At 39.5% G+C, this 19,480-nt stretch overlaps 2 protein-coding genes across 2 annotated transcripts; one reads left to right on the top strand and one right to left on the bottom strand.

Annotated features, from left to right (window-relative positions):
* Nucleotides 1-2,482: 2,482 nt before the first annotated feature.
* Nucleotides 2,483-13,133, bottom strand: parp14rs1 (poly(ADP-ribose) polymerase family member 14-related sequence 1). Its single transcript, XM_030786488.1, has 16 exons — nt 12,953-13,133; nt 12,578-12,712; nt 11,355-11,615; nt 10,305-10,532; nt 8,000-10,224; nt 7,670-7,903; nt 7,210-7,431; nt 6,871-6,937; nt 6,526-6,675; nt 6,237-6,299; nt 5,919-6,095; nt 5,175-5,414; nt 4,137-4,802; nt 3,854-3,993; nt 3,019-3,193; nt 2,483-2,848 (listed from the first exon to the last, which is right to left on the bottom strand). Exons 1-16 carry the CDS (start codon nt 13,131-13,133, stop codon nt 2,565-2,567), a joined length of 5,448 nt encoding a protein of 1,815 aa, XP_030642348.1. The 3' UTR covers nt 2,483-2,564.
* Nucleotides 13,134-14,251: 1,118 nt separating this feature from the next.
* Nucleotides 14,252-18,972, top strand: LOC115822656 (protein mono-ADP-ribosyltransferase PARP9-like). Its single transcript, XM_030786567.1, has 7 exons — nt 14,252-15,124; nt 16,164-16,394; nt 16,569-16,787; nt 17,278-17,812; nt 17,928-18,064; nt 18,235-18,391; nt 18,677-18,972. The coding sequence occupies exons 1-7, from the start codon at nt 14,252-14,254 to the stop codon at nt 18,970-18,972; spliced, it is 2,448 nt and encodes an 815-aa protein (XP_030642427.1).
* The last annotated feature ends 508 nt before the right edge of the window (nt 18,973-19,480 follow it).

Below are 19,480 nucleotides of genomic sequence, written 5' to 3' on the forward strand. Positions count from 1 at the left end.
TGAGATGGCTGTGTACAGGGGAACAATCAAAGTCATTTCTGTGCTCTCTGAGTATACTCAGAACGGAAGACTGTGCTGTTTACATTTTGAAAATTTGTTACACTCAAACATTCAAGAACTATTTACAGACTACACCTGGGTTTGGGTGAACAACACACTTCACTCAAGATAAAAGGATATTCAGTCTGCCTGCCTTCCACTAGTAAACATTTTATCAGATGTTTTTGGTTTTTGTTTTAGTTTTTATAGAGCCTGTGCTAACTACTTCTGTTTGAGATTTTTGTTCTGTGCAGACCTCCAGTTGCCATGAAGGGTTGGTGACAGATTGCTGACAATTTATGCAGGACAAAACAAAAAACCTCAGCGACACCAGCTACACAAATCCACTGAAAATGAACTACTACAAACATATGTAATCAAATTTTACACGTTAACATTGAATTTCTGTTGGTTCCGAGGCTAATAACTACTGAAATGAATTCAATTCCAATTTAATTTAATTCCATGAATTCAGATCTAACAAAGGGCTGGATGGGGGGGGGGGGGGGGGGGGGGGGTTACCGGCTGGTTTCTTTAGCATTGCACATAGATGTTACAATAGCCAGTGTATAATGGAAATTTTACCATACAAGATGTCATGCTGGCTATGTGCCTATTGGACCCCAACAGAAACACATATTTGTTGAATCAGACACACTACTGCTTAACAACAAGAACAATAAAATATTGCACAGAATGGAACTATATAAATATGAAATATATAAAATATATAAATATGAAATGTGCTCGAAATGGAAGGTCTTGATTATTTTTTATTAACTAAATTGTGTGCGACCACAATAAATTTGTTTTGTTTTGTTTTGTTTTGCTTATCATTTTTCATGCATGTTGACATTATACAGGGCACAGATATCAGTTCACTCTCTTGTCAGATCTCAGATTTCTTTTTTGTTGCAAAGGTTCTGTGTTTTGTGTATATAGATGATGTACTATATGATTAACTATAATTTTCTTTGGAACTGTACATGTACATGAAGAATGCATATTCTGTAATGTGTTCTCTGGTAAAAAAAAAAAAAACAAAGAAAAAAATAAAATGAAATCCAGTTTGCTTGCTCAATCAAGTATGAGACGTCTTAGGCTGTCCACAGGGTCACTTTGCCTACCCCCAAAAACGGACATTTTCAAAACATTCAGTCAAACCTTTCAAAAAACCATTTTTTTCAGACTTTGAGGAAGTGTAGTTCACCAATCATAAGGATAGTGTGAGCTCTAGGCTGTCTTTTAAATGCGTTAAAAATGTTATTTTGCCTCATTATCCCAAATGGGTTTTTTTTTCTCATCTTATCCCTCTTAATGACTTATCGAAGCATCAGCATCAGAACGGCAGTGTTGAATCATAGCAGAACGTGTTCTCTCCATCACAGCGTCAACCCACTTGATTCACATTGTTCATTAATCAGCGGGCTCAGAAGTCTAAGCTGGACTTTAGAGGGGGGGGGTCACCACCCTCCTTACATCACAGTACAGATGCCTCTCCTGTGACCCGTGTCATAGGTCAAAGAACTGGGGAAAACTGACCCCAGATGTCCTGATGGGCAAAAAGGCTAATGAGACATTTTAATTTGAAAAAGGCAGAGAAGGAAGGGAAAGGTCATTGAGTTTTATGCGTTTACCTCCCTCATCACTGTATTAATGCCAAATTTTTATTTACTCTTTATGAGTGAAACAGCTTGCCATCAGAATAATACTAAATTGGCGTGAGGTCAATTAAGTACACCATGCAGTCATTCAAAGGACTTTGAAAGTAATTCAGAGCTGAATTAAAACAAAAAAGATTAATCACAATAAAACAAACTTAATTATAGATTCAAAGAGGGTACATTATACCAAATATGCCAAATATTCTTTTCTTTCTTCTTTTTTTTACTTGCTCTACATGTTCTCCTCCATTTTGCCCTTTCCAAATTTTACGAGGATAAATGCAGTTGTCTTCACGACTGATTTCTGCGCAGTAATAAAAACTTTAAAAGCAAATTAGTCCATGATAGATGGAGTATTTATTCACTATTGATTTAGTAACATTCAGAGATTTCACACAAGAAAAAACAGACATTTTGAGGTTAAAATGATTAATCATGCTAACAGCGTCCATGTGATTTCTGAACCCTGAATGAGTTTGCAGCACTAGTCCTTCACTTTCAGAGCAAACACACACATCCTAATTTCACCACAAGGCATATTAGAAAGACCAGCATATTAGAAACATAGTATTTCCAGTAATGGGTCAGGCATACAGGAGAGGTTATAGGATGCAGAAATACATTTTCTGTGCTTTAAATGAAAAAAAACCCTCTGAATTTAAATCTTAGTGCTAAAACTTGCAAAGTATAACTTTATATATTTGGATTTTTTTTTTGTTGTTCTTTTCAGTGTTGCATCAAGGCTCTATGGTGTAAACTCACAGTGTACATAACACGGTCAAATTCAAGTAATCATTCTCATACTCATACTAATTAGTAACCGTGTTAAAATAGCAAACGGAGTTTAGAAAACCCTTAAGTTTATTTGAAGGTTATCAAGTACTCTGGATAAGCCTGAACATCATGGAACACAATAAACATGTTGGGATTTGCAGGGTTATCCACAACAGAGTCGTACAGATCAGTGGTTGTGTTGCTCTTGGCTGGAGGGACTATCATTCCTGACCGTCCTGCAGTGAAGTCACCAACGAGGACTCGGCACAAGTACATGTACTTCTGTCCCTGAGCGTCTGGCACTGAATAAGTGTTGCTTGCTGAATATCTGGCATTGACTGCAAAGTAGGTCCCATTCCCATAGGCTGCAGCTACAATGCAATGACAGAAACATCATGAGGAAAACAATTACACAGTGAGCATCGGACAAATTCCCATGTCTAATAGTCAGTGAACCTCGACTGGAAAATCTCACTCTAATTTTCGTTGTTGTTTAAGATAACAAAAGTCTTACGAACCCTAGTCCTGTGAAGGCCCTTACCATTTTTCCCTGCATAACTGCGGTTGAAGCCATTATGGTTTATGTGGTCTATGGTTGGCTGGCTGGTGCCATGAAATAGTCTCCTCTCATTGTTTTTGTGGCCATTCTTCTGTTCCATGCCTTGTTTCTTAATCTGATAGTTCTTCCAAAAGCAAGGGTTCTGGATCCGTTCAATCTGAAAAATCACAGATCAAGCAGTGACATAGACAGATTCTTCTAAATATCAAATTTTAAAAAAACAATGCCATGAGCTGTTTTAGAGGTCATACTCTTCGTTACACTCAATTTATTCTTTTTTAAAAGGCAGATCTTCCTATACTTTGTAAGAGAAACAGAAAAGGCTCTATCTTATTTCAGTCAAATAACCGTTTTTGGATGAAAGAGTTCTTAAAGAAATCTTTGACTAGAGAGATATTCTACAAAGAAGGTGTAGGTTTTCATTTTAATAAACATTTTGCATTGTAAATTGCTTGCCGATTGTGTTTTAAAATAGTATTTAAAGTTTCACAGTAGCAATTATTCAGTAATTAGCTGGGATCTTTGGAACTTAAAATGGTTCTTGGTTGAACTCCTTTCATAGCGGGCTAGATGTAATCCTGCTAGTAGGGTTCTTAAAAGAACTTTCTGATAGAATTTTAGGCATGACCTTTACAAACAATTCTGCCTGGAACCATTATGCCTAAGTGTTCTCCTGCAAGGACAGACCAAAGAACCCTATATGATTCCAGTCAGAGCACTTTCTTCCTTGTGCATAATTAAAGCACATTCTCAAATTTTGCTCATCATGTCACCTGGTTCGAAATATACCATTTGGGTTTCAGGATGAAAGATGTACCTTCAGAACGTTGTTTTGGCAGGTAGCTTTAAAGAGGTTCAGGACTTCATTGTATTCTGGGCTACCAGATTGCACTTGGCACGCCTTGCATAGAAGATTACCCGTCATTGCATCCCAATGCTCAGGCAGAGTGTCATTAGCTTAGGAATAAAAAAAACAGCGAAAGTGTAAAAGTCAGTGTTTACGGTTGTCCATGGTTAAGACAAACCACAAAATTCAAAGAATGTGTAAATATACAAGCATATACACATAGTGCTATCTCCAAAACAGCTGGTGTCAGTACCTTCCAATTTGTTGATGCGTCTGATCTTCAGCTGGTTGCCCCTATTGTCCACAGCTGGTCCATCTGGTAATGTGACCTTATAGACCTGACCTTGGATTTTAACGTCTACATGAGGCTGACTGGTGTTAAAAGCTTCCTCCAAATAGAAGTTGTCTTCAAGGTTAAAACTGTGGTACTGTACACCTTGCTGATACTGCCAGTCCACAACATCACTGAGAACCTCCATGTCTTTCCTGCGGAACTCCTCATCTCGAAGTCTCTTAAGCATGGCCTGGATCTCGCTAGCAGCTGACAGCACATCTCGGCTAAGACCTTCCACTGTGATCCGGGCTTCGCCACCTTCGTCCTTTCCCAAGCTGTCGGTAGACTTGTACTCCAATCTAATGCTGACGTCGGTCTTTGTCTGAAGCTCTTTGAGGCGTTTCTGCTCTTTGTCTGACATTTTCAGGATCATTAAGTCTGAGATGGTTTCAAAGCACTGTTCCTCGTTGATCAGTTTCTCGATCCATTGTCTGGCGCTGTCCACCGCAACCTGTGATGGCCCACAGATATGGAAACAAGCAGGATTGACCACCAAACCCTCAATTACAAAGTCTTTGTCTTTGTGTTGTTCGGCATCCTTTGCTAGGCCTCCAGTTAGAAATGCTTTCAGGTTGTTGGCATATGCTGTAAAAAAAAAAAAAAAAAACAAGGCATAGTTTTTCATCAAATAATTACTCATGACCTAATATGAATTAAATTGTGCTATACTGGAGTGACTATACCTCTCATAATTAACACAAGTAGTGGTGGATATAATGACAACACTACATTTCTATAGGAATCACAGATATTGATGGAGGAAATATATGTACTAGCTGCATTTACATTTAGCCCTTTGGACATTTAAACGAAATTTTAGACAAGACTTTGTGCAACATTTTGTTCACAGTTCAGTACTGTTAATAAGATCTGGATGTTTCTGTGAATGCACAATGATGCAATAAGCGACAACAATTAAAGTGCTCAGAACATTGAAAAATATTCAAAAGATCATACATTTCAATTTGGACCATGTGTTCTCTTGCTTGAGGGTCACCGCTGCTTTTTGCACAGTTGCTGCAAGATTCCCAGTGCCCTCTTTGCCCTGCATGCTGTTGTGGAAGTCTGCCAGCATTGGGGCTTGGAAAATGACTATGCGAACCAGTTTGAGGGAGGACTGGGGAGTCTTCTTCACCATGTCCACTACAGCATCAAGCATGGAATCTGCCACCTGGGACGCCTGAACCCCTCCTTGACCTAAAGGAGAAATGGTCACCCTTAAACAGCCTGAACATGTTGCTTTTAGAAGTCAAGCGTACAAATGGATAAGAATTTATTAATGATTCCAATCTGTATCACAAACAAGTAAAGAGCAAGAACAAAGCAAATTTTGAAGGTGCATCAACACTGAGCACTACAATCGATATATTTCAGCACAAGGATTTTGTTTGTAAAAACAAATCCATGCCTAAAATCCCCAGATATGTGTGGGCAATAAGAAATGCACATTATGAATGATGTTTGTGGCTTTAAACCATTTCACTATGTTTTCAGATGCGTGTAACCTGTTATGGATAGCCTTAGTATCTAGGTGACACATGGGAAACGAGGCTAAAATTAAGTTAAATGAGCTTAAAATGTTTAAGGACACTGCATCACCCACCAGGGGCTCATGACAATGTACGATATTCATGTGTCTGAGTTTCAAGCACTCTCCATGTGTGTCACACTTTCTTCATATCATGTGTCATGAGTCCTTACCCGTGCCAAAGGCAGGGAGGGAGATGGATGTAAAGTTTTGCTGAGCAGTCATTTGGAGAGCCTCCAAAACACGCTGATAGATTGTCTGGGGGTCATTCTTGGCCGAAAGGTGGATGATCTTTTTACAGCCCAGGTTGCCAGGTTGACTCATAATTATTCCATTGTTTGGCTGTGCCCCTATAGGAGTACAGATGTGCAATTGTTTAATTACTCATCGGTTTAGCAAGTGTGCTACTTAACGGTGTTAGCCTACATGAGCACAAGTGTCTGTTTGAAATCTGAATTCGACTAATGTCGGTGTTGAGTTGTAATTCTTACCAAGTTGTTTGCACTCAACCTCTACGTTTTGACCAGCTGCATCTAGAATTGCCTTTGAAACCCCTGTTAAAAAGATAGTTATCAGTAACTTAATAACAAAAAAAACTATTATAAATAATTATAATAATAACTATTGTAATCATAAGTAATACATCATTGTTTGTAGATAATGTCATAAATAGTGATAATAACCAATGCATAAACTTTATCATACTATGTTACAATGAATGTTAGACTGAATTTAATTTGCCTTTGAAGATTTCAGTGAATGGTTAATGGCTAGATATACCTGCTTTCAAGGTGAAATCATCATTGCTCGAGTTTACAATCACATCTGTAGTTTCTTTGGTTATGTCTCCACTGGTGAGCTGAACCACCACCCCTCCCACTGTGCTCTCATACAGCCCAGTTTTTGGGGAGGTGACCTTTGAGAAACCACCTGTGAATTCCAAATCAAACAATCATAGGTTATTACAGGTACAATGGCTGAGACAGTAGCTACAAGTGACAATAAAGAAGTAAAGTAAAAAGTAACTATTTTTATATGTTTTACAGCTTGGTTCCCACCACTGACCACAGCAAATGTTTTGAAAATTCATTAAAGCTACAAACTGATTGAAAATTGCACCTGTACTTTGACTGCTGGCAGATGCTGAAGCTGATTGGATTCCAAATTTTTTATTGAACTCATCAGTAAAGGCCTGTTAAGAAACAGGAGATATAAAATTTAAAAGTGATATACTCTGCATTATGCATAAAACATTTCACTCATCAGGATTAATAAAAACATTTGTCACGTGTTTTAATCAATATCCAAATGCTAAGGGTCAAAGTTAAGTAACAGTGAACCTGGATATCATTATTTTGCCGACTGCTTACTGATATATTAAAATTTTATCCTTTTTTCCAACCTCTCTGAGTTACTCTGAATAACCATGTCACTCTACCTCTAACATACACAGCCATCACCTACCTGAATGGTCAGAACATCTTTAGGGTGAAGAGCAAGCACCACCTCCTGCACATGAGTGGAACTCCTCTTCTTACTAAACTTAAGGACTGAGTCTAACAAAACTGAGGCTACCAGTGGCTTTGGAAAACCCAGCTGTCCAGTGCCAAAGGCAGGGAAAACAATGGATGCCTGCTGCTTTTGCTCAGCCTGTCCCAAGCACTCATCCACAATACGTTCAAGCACCTGTTTAATACAAAACATTGTTGTAATGGCTGCACACTGACCAAATTCCAAAACCTGATACAAACTGTGATGAATGCTTTACTGTGTTCCAAGTTCTTAATGGCATACCTAATTTAAGCTGCAATAGAGAGAAAGAAAGAAAGAAAGAAAGAAAGAAAGAAAGAAAGAAAGAAAAAGAATGAAAAAACTATGAGATCCTTGGGACCTGTGTAATAACTAGAATGTTTAACTAACATACCTTCTGTTCTGAGCCTTTGCCGCCATTCCAGTGGGGTACAACAGTGTGAAATACAAATTTGCTTTTAAGGTTACAGGCATCGGTAACAAACACATCTCCGTATTTTGCCTGAGCAGTTACTTGTTGATTAAGCAAAGTCTGAAGCTGTGGACCTGCTGCACCAAGGATGGCTTGTGAGATGGCTCCATGGTTAAGTGCAAGGTCTGAAGCAACCGAATTTACTATGATGTCCATCTGTCAAGACATTGAAAAAAATAGAGTAAAAACAATACATTGAAAATAATCTGACGCGCTTTTCAAGAAGAGGACAAAACGACAGTCGTGACTTACAGTGGCATCCTGGATGTTTCCCTTAAAGAGAGTAATGGTCAAACCCTCTTTCGTCTTAGCACTTTGAGATGTTACTGAATTTCGTGTTCCTCTCTTGTCTTGGCTCTGTGGGACAATGACTTGCTGAGTGGTTGAACGACTCCCAAAGACCTTCTGCATGGCAGCTTCTATGGCCTTAACTGTTTTGTCATCATTGTTCACAAGATGTATCTTCTTCAATGTGGTGTCTCCTCCCTCATAATCACAGTGTTTTTTAACTGCATTAACAATGGCATCTGCACAGAGATCCAATGGAAAGTTACATGAGCCGGAACTTATTGCTGGAATTGCCACAGAGTGGAAACCCTCACCATCGGCAAGATTTAGACTCCTTTTCACTGTCTTTTTTAAAAGCTCCACAGACCTCTTAGGGTTAGATTTGTCATACCGAGGTCCAACTGCATGGATGACATGCTTGCAGTGGAGTTTCCCTCCTGCACCTGTAATGACAGCATCTCCTACTTTTAGTTTTCCTCGCTTTCCGATGACCTTGTCACTGTCTTGCTGGAACTGGGGGCCAGCCGCCTTTGAGAGAGCCAGTGACAGTCCTCCATTATGCTGAAGTCCCTCATCTGCTGCATTGACAACAGCATCCACTGGATATGTACACAAGTCAGCCTTGCAAACTGCAATCTCCACCCCGTGTTGTGTTTGCACCTCATAGGATGGCTTTGTTTCGCCTTTGTTCCCTGAGCCCTGGAGAGTGTCATTCTCATCTACAAGTTGGACCAAGCAGCCTGTCTGGTGCATGGCAGAGCCAACATACATTGACTCATTTTTCTTGAAAAACTTTCTAGCCCCTGGTCTGGCAACTTTTAGATCACAATAATGAACTGAAGAAAGTAAGCTTTGAAATAATGACAGGCATTCAGAGACATGAAGCCTTGGGCCACTGAGTGAGATGGTTTCGTCTTTGAAGTCTACTTTTACTTTATTTTTCACTACATCTAACCACTTGTCTTTTTCATGATTCTGAACAAACTGGATAACGATCTTTTGGCCATTCAGGGTTTTACTAATAACTGAGTTTTTGTGAAGGAATTCACAAAGCTGATCCTGGGCTCTTTTGACTTCATCCACAAAACCAGAAACTACAATTTGTTGAGAGTTAGATATTTTGATATCAACAGGAGAAATGAATGACTTTTTTAAATTGGCGACAAGCTCCTGCCACTCTGCCATCCCAAGCACATGAGGATCCTCTACACTCAAACTCTGATGATACAACAGTGTCTTCAACTGCAATTCTGCTTCTTTTAAGGTTTTCTCTGCTCTTGCCAGAAGTTGCACCCTGTTTCCTTCAATCTGGAATGATGCAGAAACACCTTCTGATATAAATAAACTATTGACAAATTCTTCTTGGTCTCCATCATGCAGAAAGTTAAGTATGGGTTCGTCCACTTCAATCATCCTCCGATTCAAGTTTACAACCTCTTGCAGGATCCTGCTCTTTGAGTCCAACACCTCTTGTTGAAGACCAACAATAGTTACTTTTTGACTCTGGGAGTTGTATGTCAGCTTTAGCTCAGGATATTTGTTTAACAATCCCTGTTCCACATCATCTAGCAACCTATAGATGGAAGGAACCAAGTCAATCTCCTCTGTCACGCTACATGTCTCCCTTTCAACCCTTTTTGTAATCCTATCTACAATCCCTTTCAGAAAATCACTGATTCTGTCCACATCCTCTGCTAGGCCTGCCACTGCCAAGATTCCCAGATTCTCAGTTGGAACCACTGTTACAGCCTGATTTGATACTGCCTGACAGACATCTGATTCAGTTTCCTTCCATGCATTTGCTTGGACCTTGAGCTGAACGGTCTTGAATCTTGACATTTTTGCAGCAAATTCCTTTGCAGCGCTGTCTTTCCAAGCTAAGAGGAGCTTCTTTGTCTGTCCACCCTGCTGTAGCAGAGATGGTAAGGGGGTGATTTTAACAGCTGGGTGGCTAAAATCCAGATTGCAGAAAAAGTTGGACATATTTTGACAGATAAGCTCCAAAGATTTCGGGTAGTCTTGTAAGTATCTCCATACACTTTTATCAATGTTCTCTGTGAAGGCATCTGGAAGTTTCAAAGCAGGCCTGTCTGCGCCATACAAGGCAACTCCAAGTGATTCGTAGTACGGGAAGACTTTGACAGGATGTTTCTTAATAAAATGCTGCTCTTTGATGACTTTTGAAACATCTGCAAAAACAAAAGCAAATGTTAAAGTTTGCTAGCGTAGTACATACTTTGGCCATAGTGTGACAGTTATCGGCATTTACCTGCGGAATCTCTAAAGGTGATGATGGCCGATTGCTCGTCATCCAGCATTTCCACATTTTCCTCCGTTTCTCCATATTTGGAGAAGAACAGTGAAAGATAGTCAGAGTCCACGTCGGGAGGCAAGTTTTCAGCCATTACTTTTGCAGTGACCTCAAGACGTCTTACGTTCAGATTTTTCTGTCTGAACATTCTATTGTTCGGACCATGTAAAATGAAGTGTTCCATATCTAAAGAGCAAAAGAATAAGACAATTAGACAAATGATTGTGTTTGCATTGCTTTCTCACATGTCTCGAAATTCGGAAATGAAATCACGTATTTCTTTAAACTACCTGTGTTACCTGCGTCAGATCCCGACTATTCTAAATTTTGCAGTCCTTGGTGCAGCCTACTTCACACATGAAACATAAGTTCTCTGGATAGCCACATTCTCATAGAGTTTAAACCAGTGGTTCTCAACCCCAGGCCTGAGGACCCCTGTTCTGCATGTTTTTGCTTTAACTTTTAATCAAGGACTTTATAGAATCCTGTGATTACACACACTCTGTCTTTAACCCATCCTACATCGGTAGTGAACACACCAAGTTGCTCAAGTCGTGAATATTTTCGGTTGGTCCTGGGAATCGAGCCAGACAATCGGTCACAAGCCCGATTCTCTAACCTCTAGGCCACGACCCATGATTAATTGATTCATTGATCAGTAGAATCAGGTGTGTCAGTCCTGAGTTAAAACAAAGAGTTGCAGGATAGGGGGTCCTCAGGACTGGAGTTGAGAACCACTGATTTAAACCCCTCTAACCCACAAAAATACATTTCCCAAAGAATTTCCCAAAGAGGACTGAAAACAAGGATATAACCAGCTGTTTTGGTCTAACAATAATTCTTCCATCAACACAACTGGCAAACTGTATTGTACTAAGCCTAGACCAAAAAAATGAAAATGAAAGTGAACTGACTGTCAATGAAATGACAAATGGCAACATTAGTCATGAATTCTCGGCCACCATCAAACATACAAAGAAACACACTCAAGAAAAGTTCACGACAGACCTTTAACACTTGAAAAAGTCACCACAGCACAGCCGATTTCGTTGATAACTTCAATACTGAAGCCACGTTCGTCTTTGGAGGAAGAGCCATGAATGTTTTCAATCAACATATCCAAGAACATCCGAGTTAATTCCTGGACGTTTCCAATGACTGCTGATCTAGACAATGGGTCCTCTTTGTCCTTGGTCACCTCTGCCTCTTCCTCAGTAACCGAAGGTTCAGCTGTGTCTTTCTTTTCTTCATCCTTTGCATGCTTTTCTTCTGGACTTGTGTCGGCTGTGCATCAAAAAAACAACATATAGCAGGTGTCGAAAGAACAAAAAAAAAAAGCATCTTATTGATCCAGCAGGAGAGATCATTTAAATAACTGTTAAGATTCATATTAAAAATATATTATTCTATAAATAACCCATTTAGCACATCACAGAAGCAACTGGGCTTCGTGTTGGGAATGACTGTGTGTGGCAATGAGAGACAACAACACAGGAGCTGAGTGCCAGGCTGAAAGTTGTTTCAAACTCATGGAATCATCAGTGTCATAATGTTTTGAGTGAGACCAGCTCTCTGTCAAAGGACTTAACAATATAGATTTTCTGAGTGTGATAACTATTATGATTGCAATAAATTTCCAAAATGCCTACAAATAAAGCACTTTTACATAAAGAGTATGCGCAGGAACCTACTAACCATTAACTCGTCTCTTTTTGAGGTCTAAAACTGCCTGCTGCACAGGACCAGCCTCTGACTTCCTCTTAGGTGTGATGAAGAGTTGGCTCTTCTCTGAGTTTGCGTTATCTGACAAATTATGGATACGGGAATAGATGGATAACTCGGAACTAAAAAATGAAAATATGTCTGAAATGGACAAGTCTAAAAATGCGTGCGCAGTTAACACCTATCTGAATTAAAACATCGTTCAGAGCTCGATTATGTCATGGCTGTCTGAACGAGGAAGGCCACAACTCCTTTCGTTCCCCTAGATGGAGACAGAGTGTGGCCGAAAGCGAATCCTGAACGCCCTGTTACGTATGTTATAAAAATATTTTTGTCAGTGACAAGGCAAAAGCTTTTGAAGTTACCTGTTTCATCTGAACTGCTTGTTGCTTTTAATTCCTGTAGACAAATAAAGACGAGGTTATTCCATGACACAGTACTTGAACTGTTATAGGCCTACTGTGGAAGTTTTCATTACAGTTAAACTAATACGATTGTTCTCTCCTTACGTGTCTCCTGTCGTATTACACATCTTACCTTTTCAGCTGGCCCTTCTTCTCCAGGTGGAAGGCGCACAGTAAGTTTGAGAAGAGTCTTGTCCAACTTCAGCTCATGTATCTGCTTTTGAAGAACCCTCTGCCTCACTGTTCAAAAGAATTCAGATTTTGTTTTCAGACCACAGTTTTACTTTCGTTTCTCTGTTTAACGGGATCTCGTTAAAGTTATTGAATTCACAATGTTGACTACGTCCGAATACACTACGGTATGATTTAGGCTACTGAATACAGCCGTTTAGTTCCAACATTTTCAAAAGAAGTAGTTTTTACCTTTACTGTGAGATTTGGCTTCAGAACAGGCCACCTGCTAAATGTTTCTTAACTTACCATCCTCCGTTTTGAAACGTACAACCGCCTTCTGTCCGCTTGATGAATCAAGTTGCACGATACAATCACCGCCATCAGACTTTTTACTTTGAAAATAAATTATCAGTTTATTCTTGAGTTTAGGGGTTTTAGGATCCCATTCCCCCTCTACAAGGAGCGGGAAGGGAAATTCACCCTCCATAACTGACTGAGCTAAATGACTACTAACGAGAGAACGTCCACCACTTAAATTGTTCAGTTTCGCTTTTCCTTTCCGTGAAAGGTTAGAGTGACGGCAAAGATCTTCGGCAGGCTTCGACGGTAGGTGTCATTATAAATCGTTTTAATCTGAAATGTAAAAACTGTGAAATTATTTTAAAAGTGCGAAGTGTAGAACGTAGGTCTACCCTACTGTAATAAAGGGGAAGAGTAAAAATGTAGCCTACCCTAATATAATCCGCTTTTTTTGTTCATCAGCAATAGTATTGACGTTGCCTACAGTGCACAAAAATGATTTGGAAGATTTTCAGTTTATTGGAAGAAATATATTAAATCGGAGGCTTCTTCTTGAAACTCGGTCATGAAATCTTGGTGAAGTTGGTCTGAAAGTCTGTTGGAAATTATCAATAACTGGATAATCCGGTCTCTCTTCTCAATCGCTGATTAATGATAAGACGCAAAATGATTGATATCACATTGTGTGACTTAGAGAAATATAGAGACTCAATATAGAGTCTGGCAGTTTTCTTCCACTGCAGTATCAAATTATTTTAGTCTCTGTATTGCGCTACAGTAGCCAACGCGTGTGTTGAGTTAAATGAAAACACTTGTGCATGAAAATGGCATGAAAATAATAAATTAACTTTAGTAATGTCCATCCTTCGGAAAATTTTGAGAAGCAACCTGTGTCATCAAGTCATTATCATTTATGACTAGTGAAATTAGTTACGATTCAGTTTTAAACCTATTACAAGCATGTCTTCGTGCTGTTTAACTCAAGGATATGTTTAAACTGTCTCATGGCCTCAGTCTAGCAGCTTAACTCATTTAACAACTAGGTTGTTAACACAGACAAAAGTGCACTTTGAACTAGCCATAACTAACTAACATCAGGCTATAGATTGCGTTTCAACTGCAGGAACCTAATTCATTTCCGTCTCAGCTGTCTTGATTTCAGGATAGTGCAAGCGATGATAAAATGCACTGAATAATTGGTTAGGCAAAGGATATTCTTTGTCCATCATATGTTTTGTTGGTTTTTTTTCCATTTGTCCCTGAAATGAATCTCTCAGGTCTATTTCTCTAAACCAGTTTCCTGCCATGGACAGAGAAGATAAAATTCCACTTAATGAGGACCTGGTGGTGACTGTCAGTAAGTGTGGATCTGAATTAACCCTTTGTCTGGAGTCCAAATTTGGCTGCACTGCAGTGTTGCATGGTGTTGAAGCTGCTTCTAGTTCATCTTTCAATGGCTGCATGCAACCCAAAAAAGTTACTCCTGAGAAGAGGTATTCCATACAGCTTCCCAAAGGCCTCAAGGTTTCTGTCTGGAAGGATGACCTCACATCTCATCAGGTGGATGCTGTGGTTAATGCAGCCAATGAACAACTCCAACACGCTGGAGGTCTTGCATTAGCACTTGCAAATGCTGGGGGGCCAGAGATTACACGAGAGAGTGAGAGAATAATAAAAAATCATGAATGTGTAAAAACTGGAGATGCGGTAGTCACTCGTGCTGGAAATCTTTTCTGCAAAAGGGTCATACATGCTGTTGGTCCACACCTTAAGCCCAATCCGAGTAAGAAAGACATTGAAAAGGCCGCACCGTTTTTACAGAGGGCAGTCATGAGTATCCTTGAGTGCCTACAGAAAGAAAACCTTCGGTCTGTTGCCATTCCTGCTCTGAGTTCTGGCATTTTCAATTTTCCATTGGAGTATTGTGCTGAGATCATTGTGAGAACCTTGAAAGAATACCATGACTCCAACTCAGGCCGCCAGAACCAGGCCTTTGAAATTCATCTGGTGAATCATGATGAGCCCTCAGTGAAAGCGATGGAGAGAGCATGTCACAGGATTCTTGGACCTAATTCATACAGTACAGCCGTGACCATGGGAACATCCTCTGACACCCATTCTGTCAAAATGAATGCTGTCACTCTCAGCATTAAAAAAGGATACATTGAAAGAGAGAAGGTAAGAAGTTGAGATAGGCTGTTTTCATTTCATGCCTAGATAGATGGATTAGTTTTAGATTAGTTGTTGAGTCAATAAATTACGTTCAGTTAGGTCATCACTTAATGATTAAAGAATTTCATATAAATATTAGGGGTGTAACGGTACGCAAAGGTCACGGTTCAGTACGTACCTCGGTTTTGAAGTCACGGTTTGGTACGGTTTTGGTACGGTTTTGGTACAGTGAAAAAAGACATGCAAAATATGAAATTTCTTCTCATTTATTATAAATTTACTTGAAAACTTATAAACTTGCACAAACTTGTAAACAATGGTAAACTGGCCATAATTTCCAGCTTGTTCTCCACTCTGTTTTTTCCTTGTACTGGTGATATTTTACATTTGGATGATGTCGTCTCAAATGAATAATCATGTATGACACGCTGCCAGCAACATACCCGATTTCAGCTGATCAATGCCAGCACGCTGCCTTCACCTCATCCTCTTGTCTTTGCCCATTGCTACTGTAGTTCACTCGAAAGCTTAAACGTCTTCTGGAACCGTGACACAAGACCGTGGACGTTTGCACTGCAGTTTAGGTCTCGGTTTCAGAACCATTACACCTTTCATAATTATGCTTGAGACATGAATATGTAATCACCCAATGATTACATTACCAGTTTATGTTCAATTTATTGTTTGGACTATTGGCAGCATTATTTAGTGAGAGACTCCAAGATGGTCTGCAACACAAACACTGCTTTTGTAGTCCAGTTTTGAAAACTCTGCGAGTAACTTGTACATTTTGTTTCTCAGTGTGCTCAGCCATGACTTTAAATTCCATTTTGCATGTGAATTCCCCTTGGATAAACTGAGGTTAAATGCATATAAACTTTCATGGTAATGTTCTGAAGCACATAACAAATATGTTAATATGTGAATACCTATCAAAAAACATTTTAAAAATTAGTTGGAACTTAAGGCAGTAGTTGATTTAACATTGTGATGAATCTTAGTTGTAATAGCTGAATAATGTTATTGCTACATTTACTTTAATCAGACATGTGTCATTGTGAACACAACATCTCCTCGACTGGACCTGGTGGCTGGTGCCATTTCCAAAGCCATTTTGGATAAGGCTGGGAGAGAGCTTCAGACTGAGATCAGACAAAAACAACAACATCCTAAACATGGAGATGTTATTAAAACAAAAGGATACAAACTTGACTGCCAGTTTGTATACCATGTGTTGTGCCAGCACAAACTACTAGGTGAAATGTCTGCCGAAGAGGTACAGTGTGTTACTTAATGTGAACGGCCCTTAAACAATAGTCTTTAAGGAGGAATCCCAAACTGCTCATTAATATGTTATAAACTTAGATTTATTTTCAACAGAGGTTTCTCTATATTTCTGTAAGTTTTTCAGTGGAAATACCTGAAAATATCTGAAATATTATCTTTACAGATACTTTGGGGGAGTGTTTTGAAGTGCTTGCACATGGCAGTGAATGATCACATGACTTCAATCTCCTTCCCTGCTATTGGTTCTGGTGTGTTGGGCTTCACAAGCCATGAGGTTGCCAGTATCATGACCTCCGCTGTGGTGGACTTTTCCAAACGATACAGGGGCGTCCCTATGGATGTCTGTTTTGTTTTGTACCCCGCTGATGAGGACATATTCAGGGTAATTTTTCACTGTCTCTTTGAATCACTGATACCCTCTGGCCTTAATTATGTGATAGTATAATGGTACTCTTTACCACTATAACCAATATGTGCATTCAACCCTGTTTATAGGTCTTTCAAAAGGAACTGACATTGATTCAAAGGAATCCCAGGTCCAATGTGGATACCCAAGGTAAACACTGCATACAGTTATACATTCATGTATGTACTTCAGCATGATACCTTCTCTGTTTCCATTTTATTTTAAAAAATATACCAATTTCTGGGTCAAATCCAGTACATCCATACATGAATACATACACACAAACACACACACTTCATACGTACTTATACTTCAGTGTTTCAATGTATTACCTCAGATGTCCAATTACAGAATCTGTCTCTTCCTCCTATTTATTTTAATTCCTCCGGTTGAATTAAAACCGTTCAGTTGCCATTGATTAACTTGTTACTGTATTTTGCTAGGTCTCACCTCTCATGAGCGACAGACTAGTTATGACATTACACCACACATTGAGCTTGATGCTTGTTCTGTGGAGGCTCAGAGAGAAGCCAGAAGATGGATAACCGATCTGTTATTTGGGGAACATCAGCGCATCACAATAAATAACAACCATGTCATGCACTTTGGCCAAAAAGATCATGAAGAATTGCTGTCTCTCCAGACCATGTTTAATGTAAACCTGAGAGTGTTCTGTAGAGATGGTCGGGCTGGAGTTAGCATCACTGGGGACTCTGGAGATGTCAGGGCTGCAGCTGTTCGTATAGAGGCCATGTGCTGCAGGGCTCAGGAGGATTTTGCCTTGGCTGAAGAGAGTGACATGCTGCACTCCCTGGTGCGCTGGCAATGCAAAGGTCTCCCAGAGCTCCAGAAACCAAAGATAAATGCTGTTGTGGAAAAGGCCTATCTTGCTGGTGCCGAAACCAAAAGGCTTTCTGTTAATGGTTTGGCTGTACAAGTGAATTTTAAAACGAAAACGGTTGAAGATGATCACGGGCGTTGTGCGCGTGTTGAACGGAACTGTAAGTGGATGGAACATACATTAACACACATAAAAATGAGTAACAGCACAGTAGATAATAACACTGTTTGGACTGCTTTATCATAATCATCATGCCTTGTTTATTTACATCACAGGCTTTGATTCCTATGGCAAACAAAAGTTGTCTGGAGGGTCATTTTACAAGCGGGAGACTGTTGACCTTAAGAAGTCCGTCCATCCAAAGTGGAAAACAGATGAAATGTTCAGAAGGAAAGGACTTGAAATTGTCAAGGTAAATTAAAAGCTTCTGACATGAAAGAGAGATTGTACTATTCAAACAGTGTTAATTCTTGTTCACAAATCTGAAATGAAAAATGCTAATTAAGTGAAGTCTAAATATTTATGAACCTAAACAGCCAGACATAGTGTTGAGTTGGAATGTGGATGTGTTGGTTGTTTCAGGTGGAGCGTGTTGAGAACATGGCCCTCAGGCAGCTTTTCGAGTTGAACGGAAAGAGAGTATCAGGCCAACCACGGCGTCTATACCAGCGTGTGTCAGCTCAGTTCTGTGAGCTGATCTGTAGAGTGGGATTTCAGAGGGAGTACGCCCCACCTGATGGTAAGAAGTACAGGAACCATAGGATACTCAGCTTAGAGTTAATATTAATGTTTGGGCATTGCTCTATTGTATTTATCACTGCCCAGAAACATATCAAAAGGCTGTCTCTTTATGTTATTCCAGTGGCTGTGAATTTGAATTTCTGTTCTTCAGTACTTCAATTAACAAAGCCTCATCTGATTTTTTTTTTTTTTTGGTAACTGTCATAAGCAGTTGATGTATTCAGGGTTTGACATCAGTTATAAGCGTAAATAAGAGTAAATATGATCTATCTATCTATCTCAGAGCAAAAATGTGGAGCAGGAATCTACTTCAGCGCTGATCTGGACACAGCCATGAGATTGTGGAGGGGTCCTGAAAATGAGGAGTACATGTACTTCTTTGAAGCTGAAGTGCTCACTGGGAACACCACCCATGGTTTTCCAGACGTGACTGCACCGCCACCAATGAGGGGTGACCCACTGGTCCATTATGACAGCGTTACAGATAAAACTAAAAAAATAACTGTGATCTTCAGTGGCCAGCAGGCTCTCCCTCTGTACCTGATTACATGCAAACCGCGGAGATCTGGTTATGTTTGATTAAGCCAAGTGAATTTCTGAGTTTCAGTGATTTATCATTTAATCCTAACTCACCTCGTTATGTCACAGTCTGATGACTGGCTCTGACTTTCTTTACAAAAACATCATTGTTTTGTTGCTGACTTATCATAAAGTACTCAGGTGTGACAACGAAAAAACCCATTTTATTAAGCATGAACGTGCTGGGCCGACCACTTCCGACTTTTGGACATAAGAATAAATAAATATTCTGCATTATAAATACTTATTATTAATGTATTATTTTATTGTTTATGTAATTAAATATTATTAAATGTCCACAAGTACATATAAGTTTGTACAATCGCTTGAAACTCCTGGGCTGATCTGTTCTGATTCACTACTTTTTGGTAAATAAATGTCACAGCTTCAGCCATCAGGCAACGTGCTTTGTGTCAGGAAATGAAGAGGAATGCTAGCGTTTAAGTGCCTGACAATATGTCGGGACTTTCCACATTTATCTCTGGAATCACATGATCAGGCCTCTGGC

Source organism: Chanos chanos, chromosome 10, assembly GCF_902362185.1.
Source record: "Chanos chanos chromosome 10, fChaCha1.1, whole genome shotgun sequence".
Lineage (NCBI taxonomy): Eukaryota > Metazoa > Chordata > Actinopteri > Gonorynchiformes > Chanidae > Chanos > Chanos chanos.

Bases quoted from the DNA above. Each gene is read 5' to 3' on its own strand.
- parp14rs1 (XM_030786488.1), bottom strand. From the start codon at position 13,133: ATGGAGGGTGAATTTCCCTTCCCGCTCCTTGTAGAGGGGGAATGGGAT. The intron at 4,803-5,174 runs GTATGATCTTTT...TTTTTTTTACAG, and splicing joins CACATGGTCCAAATTGAAAT to CATATGCCAACAACCTGAAA. The intron at 2,849-3,018 runs GTAAGGGCCTTC...ATTGCATTGTAG, and splicing joins CAGTTATGCAGGGAAAAATG to CTGCAGCCTATGGGAATGGG.
- LOC115822656 (XM_030786567.1), top strand. From the start codon at position 14,252: ATGGACAGAGAAGATAAAATTCCACTTAATGAGGACCTGGTGGTGACT. The intron at 18,065-18,234 runs GTAAATTAAAAG...TGGTTGTTTCAG, and splicing joins AAGGACTTGAAATTGTCAAG to GTGGAGCGTGTTGAGAACAT. The intron at 18,392-18,676 runs GTAAGAAGTACA...TATCTATCTCAG, and splicing joins GGAGTACGCCCCACCTGATG to AGCAAAAATGTGGAGCAGGA.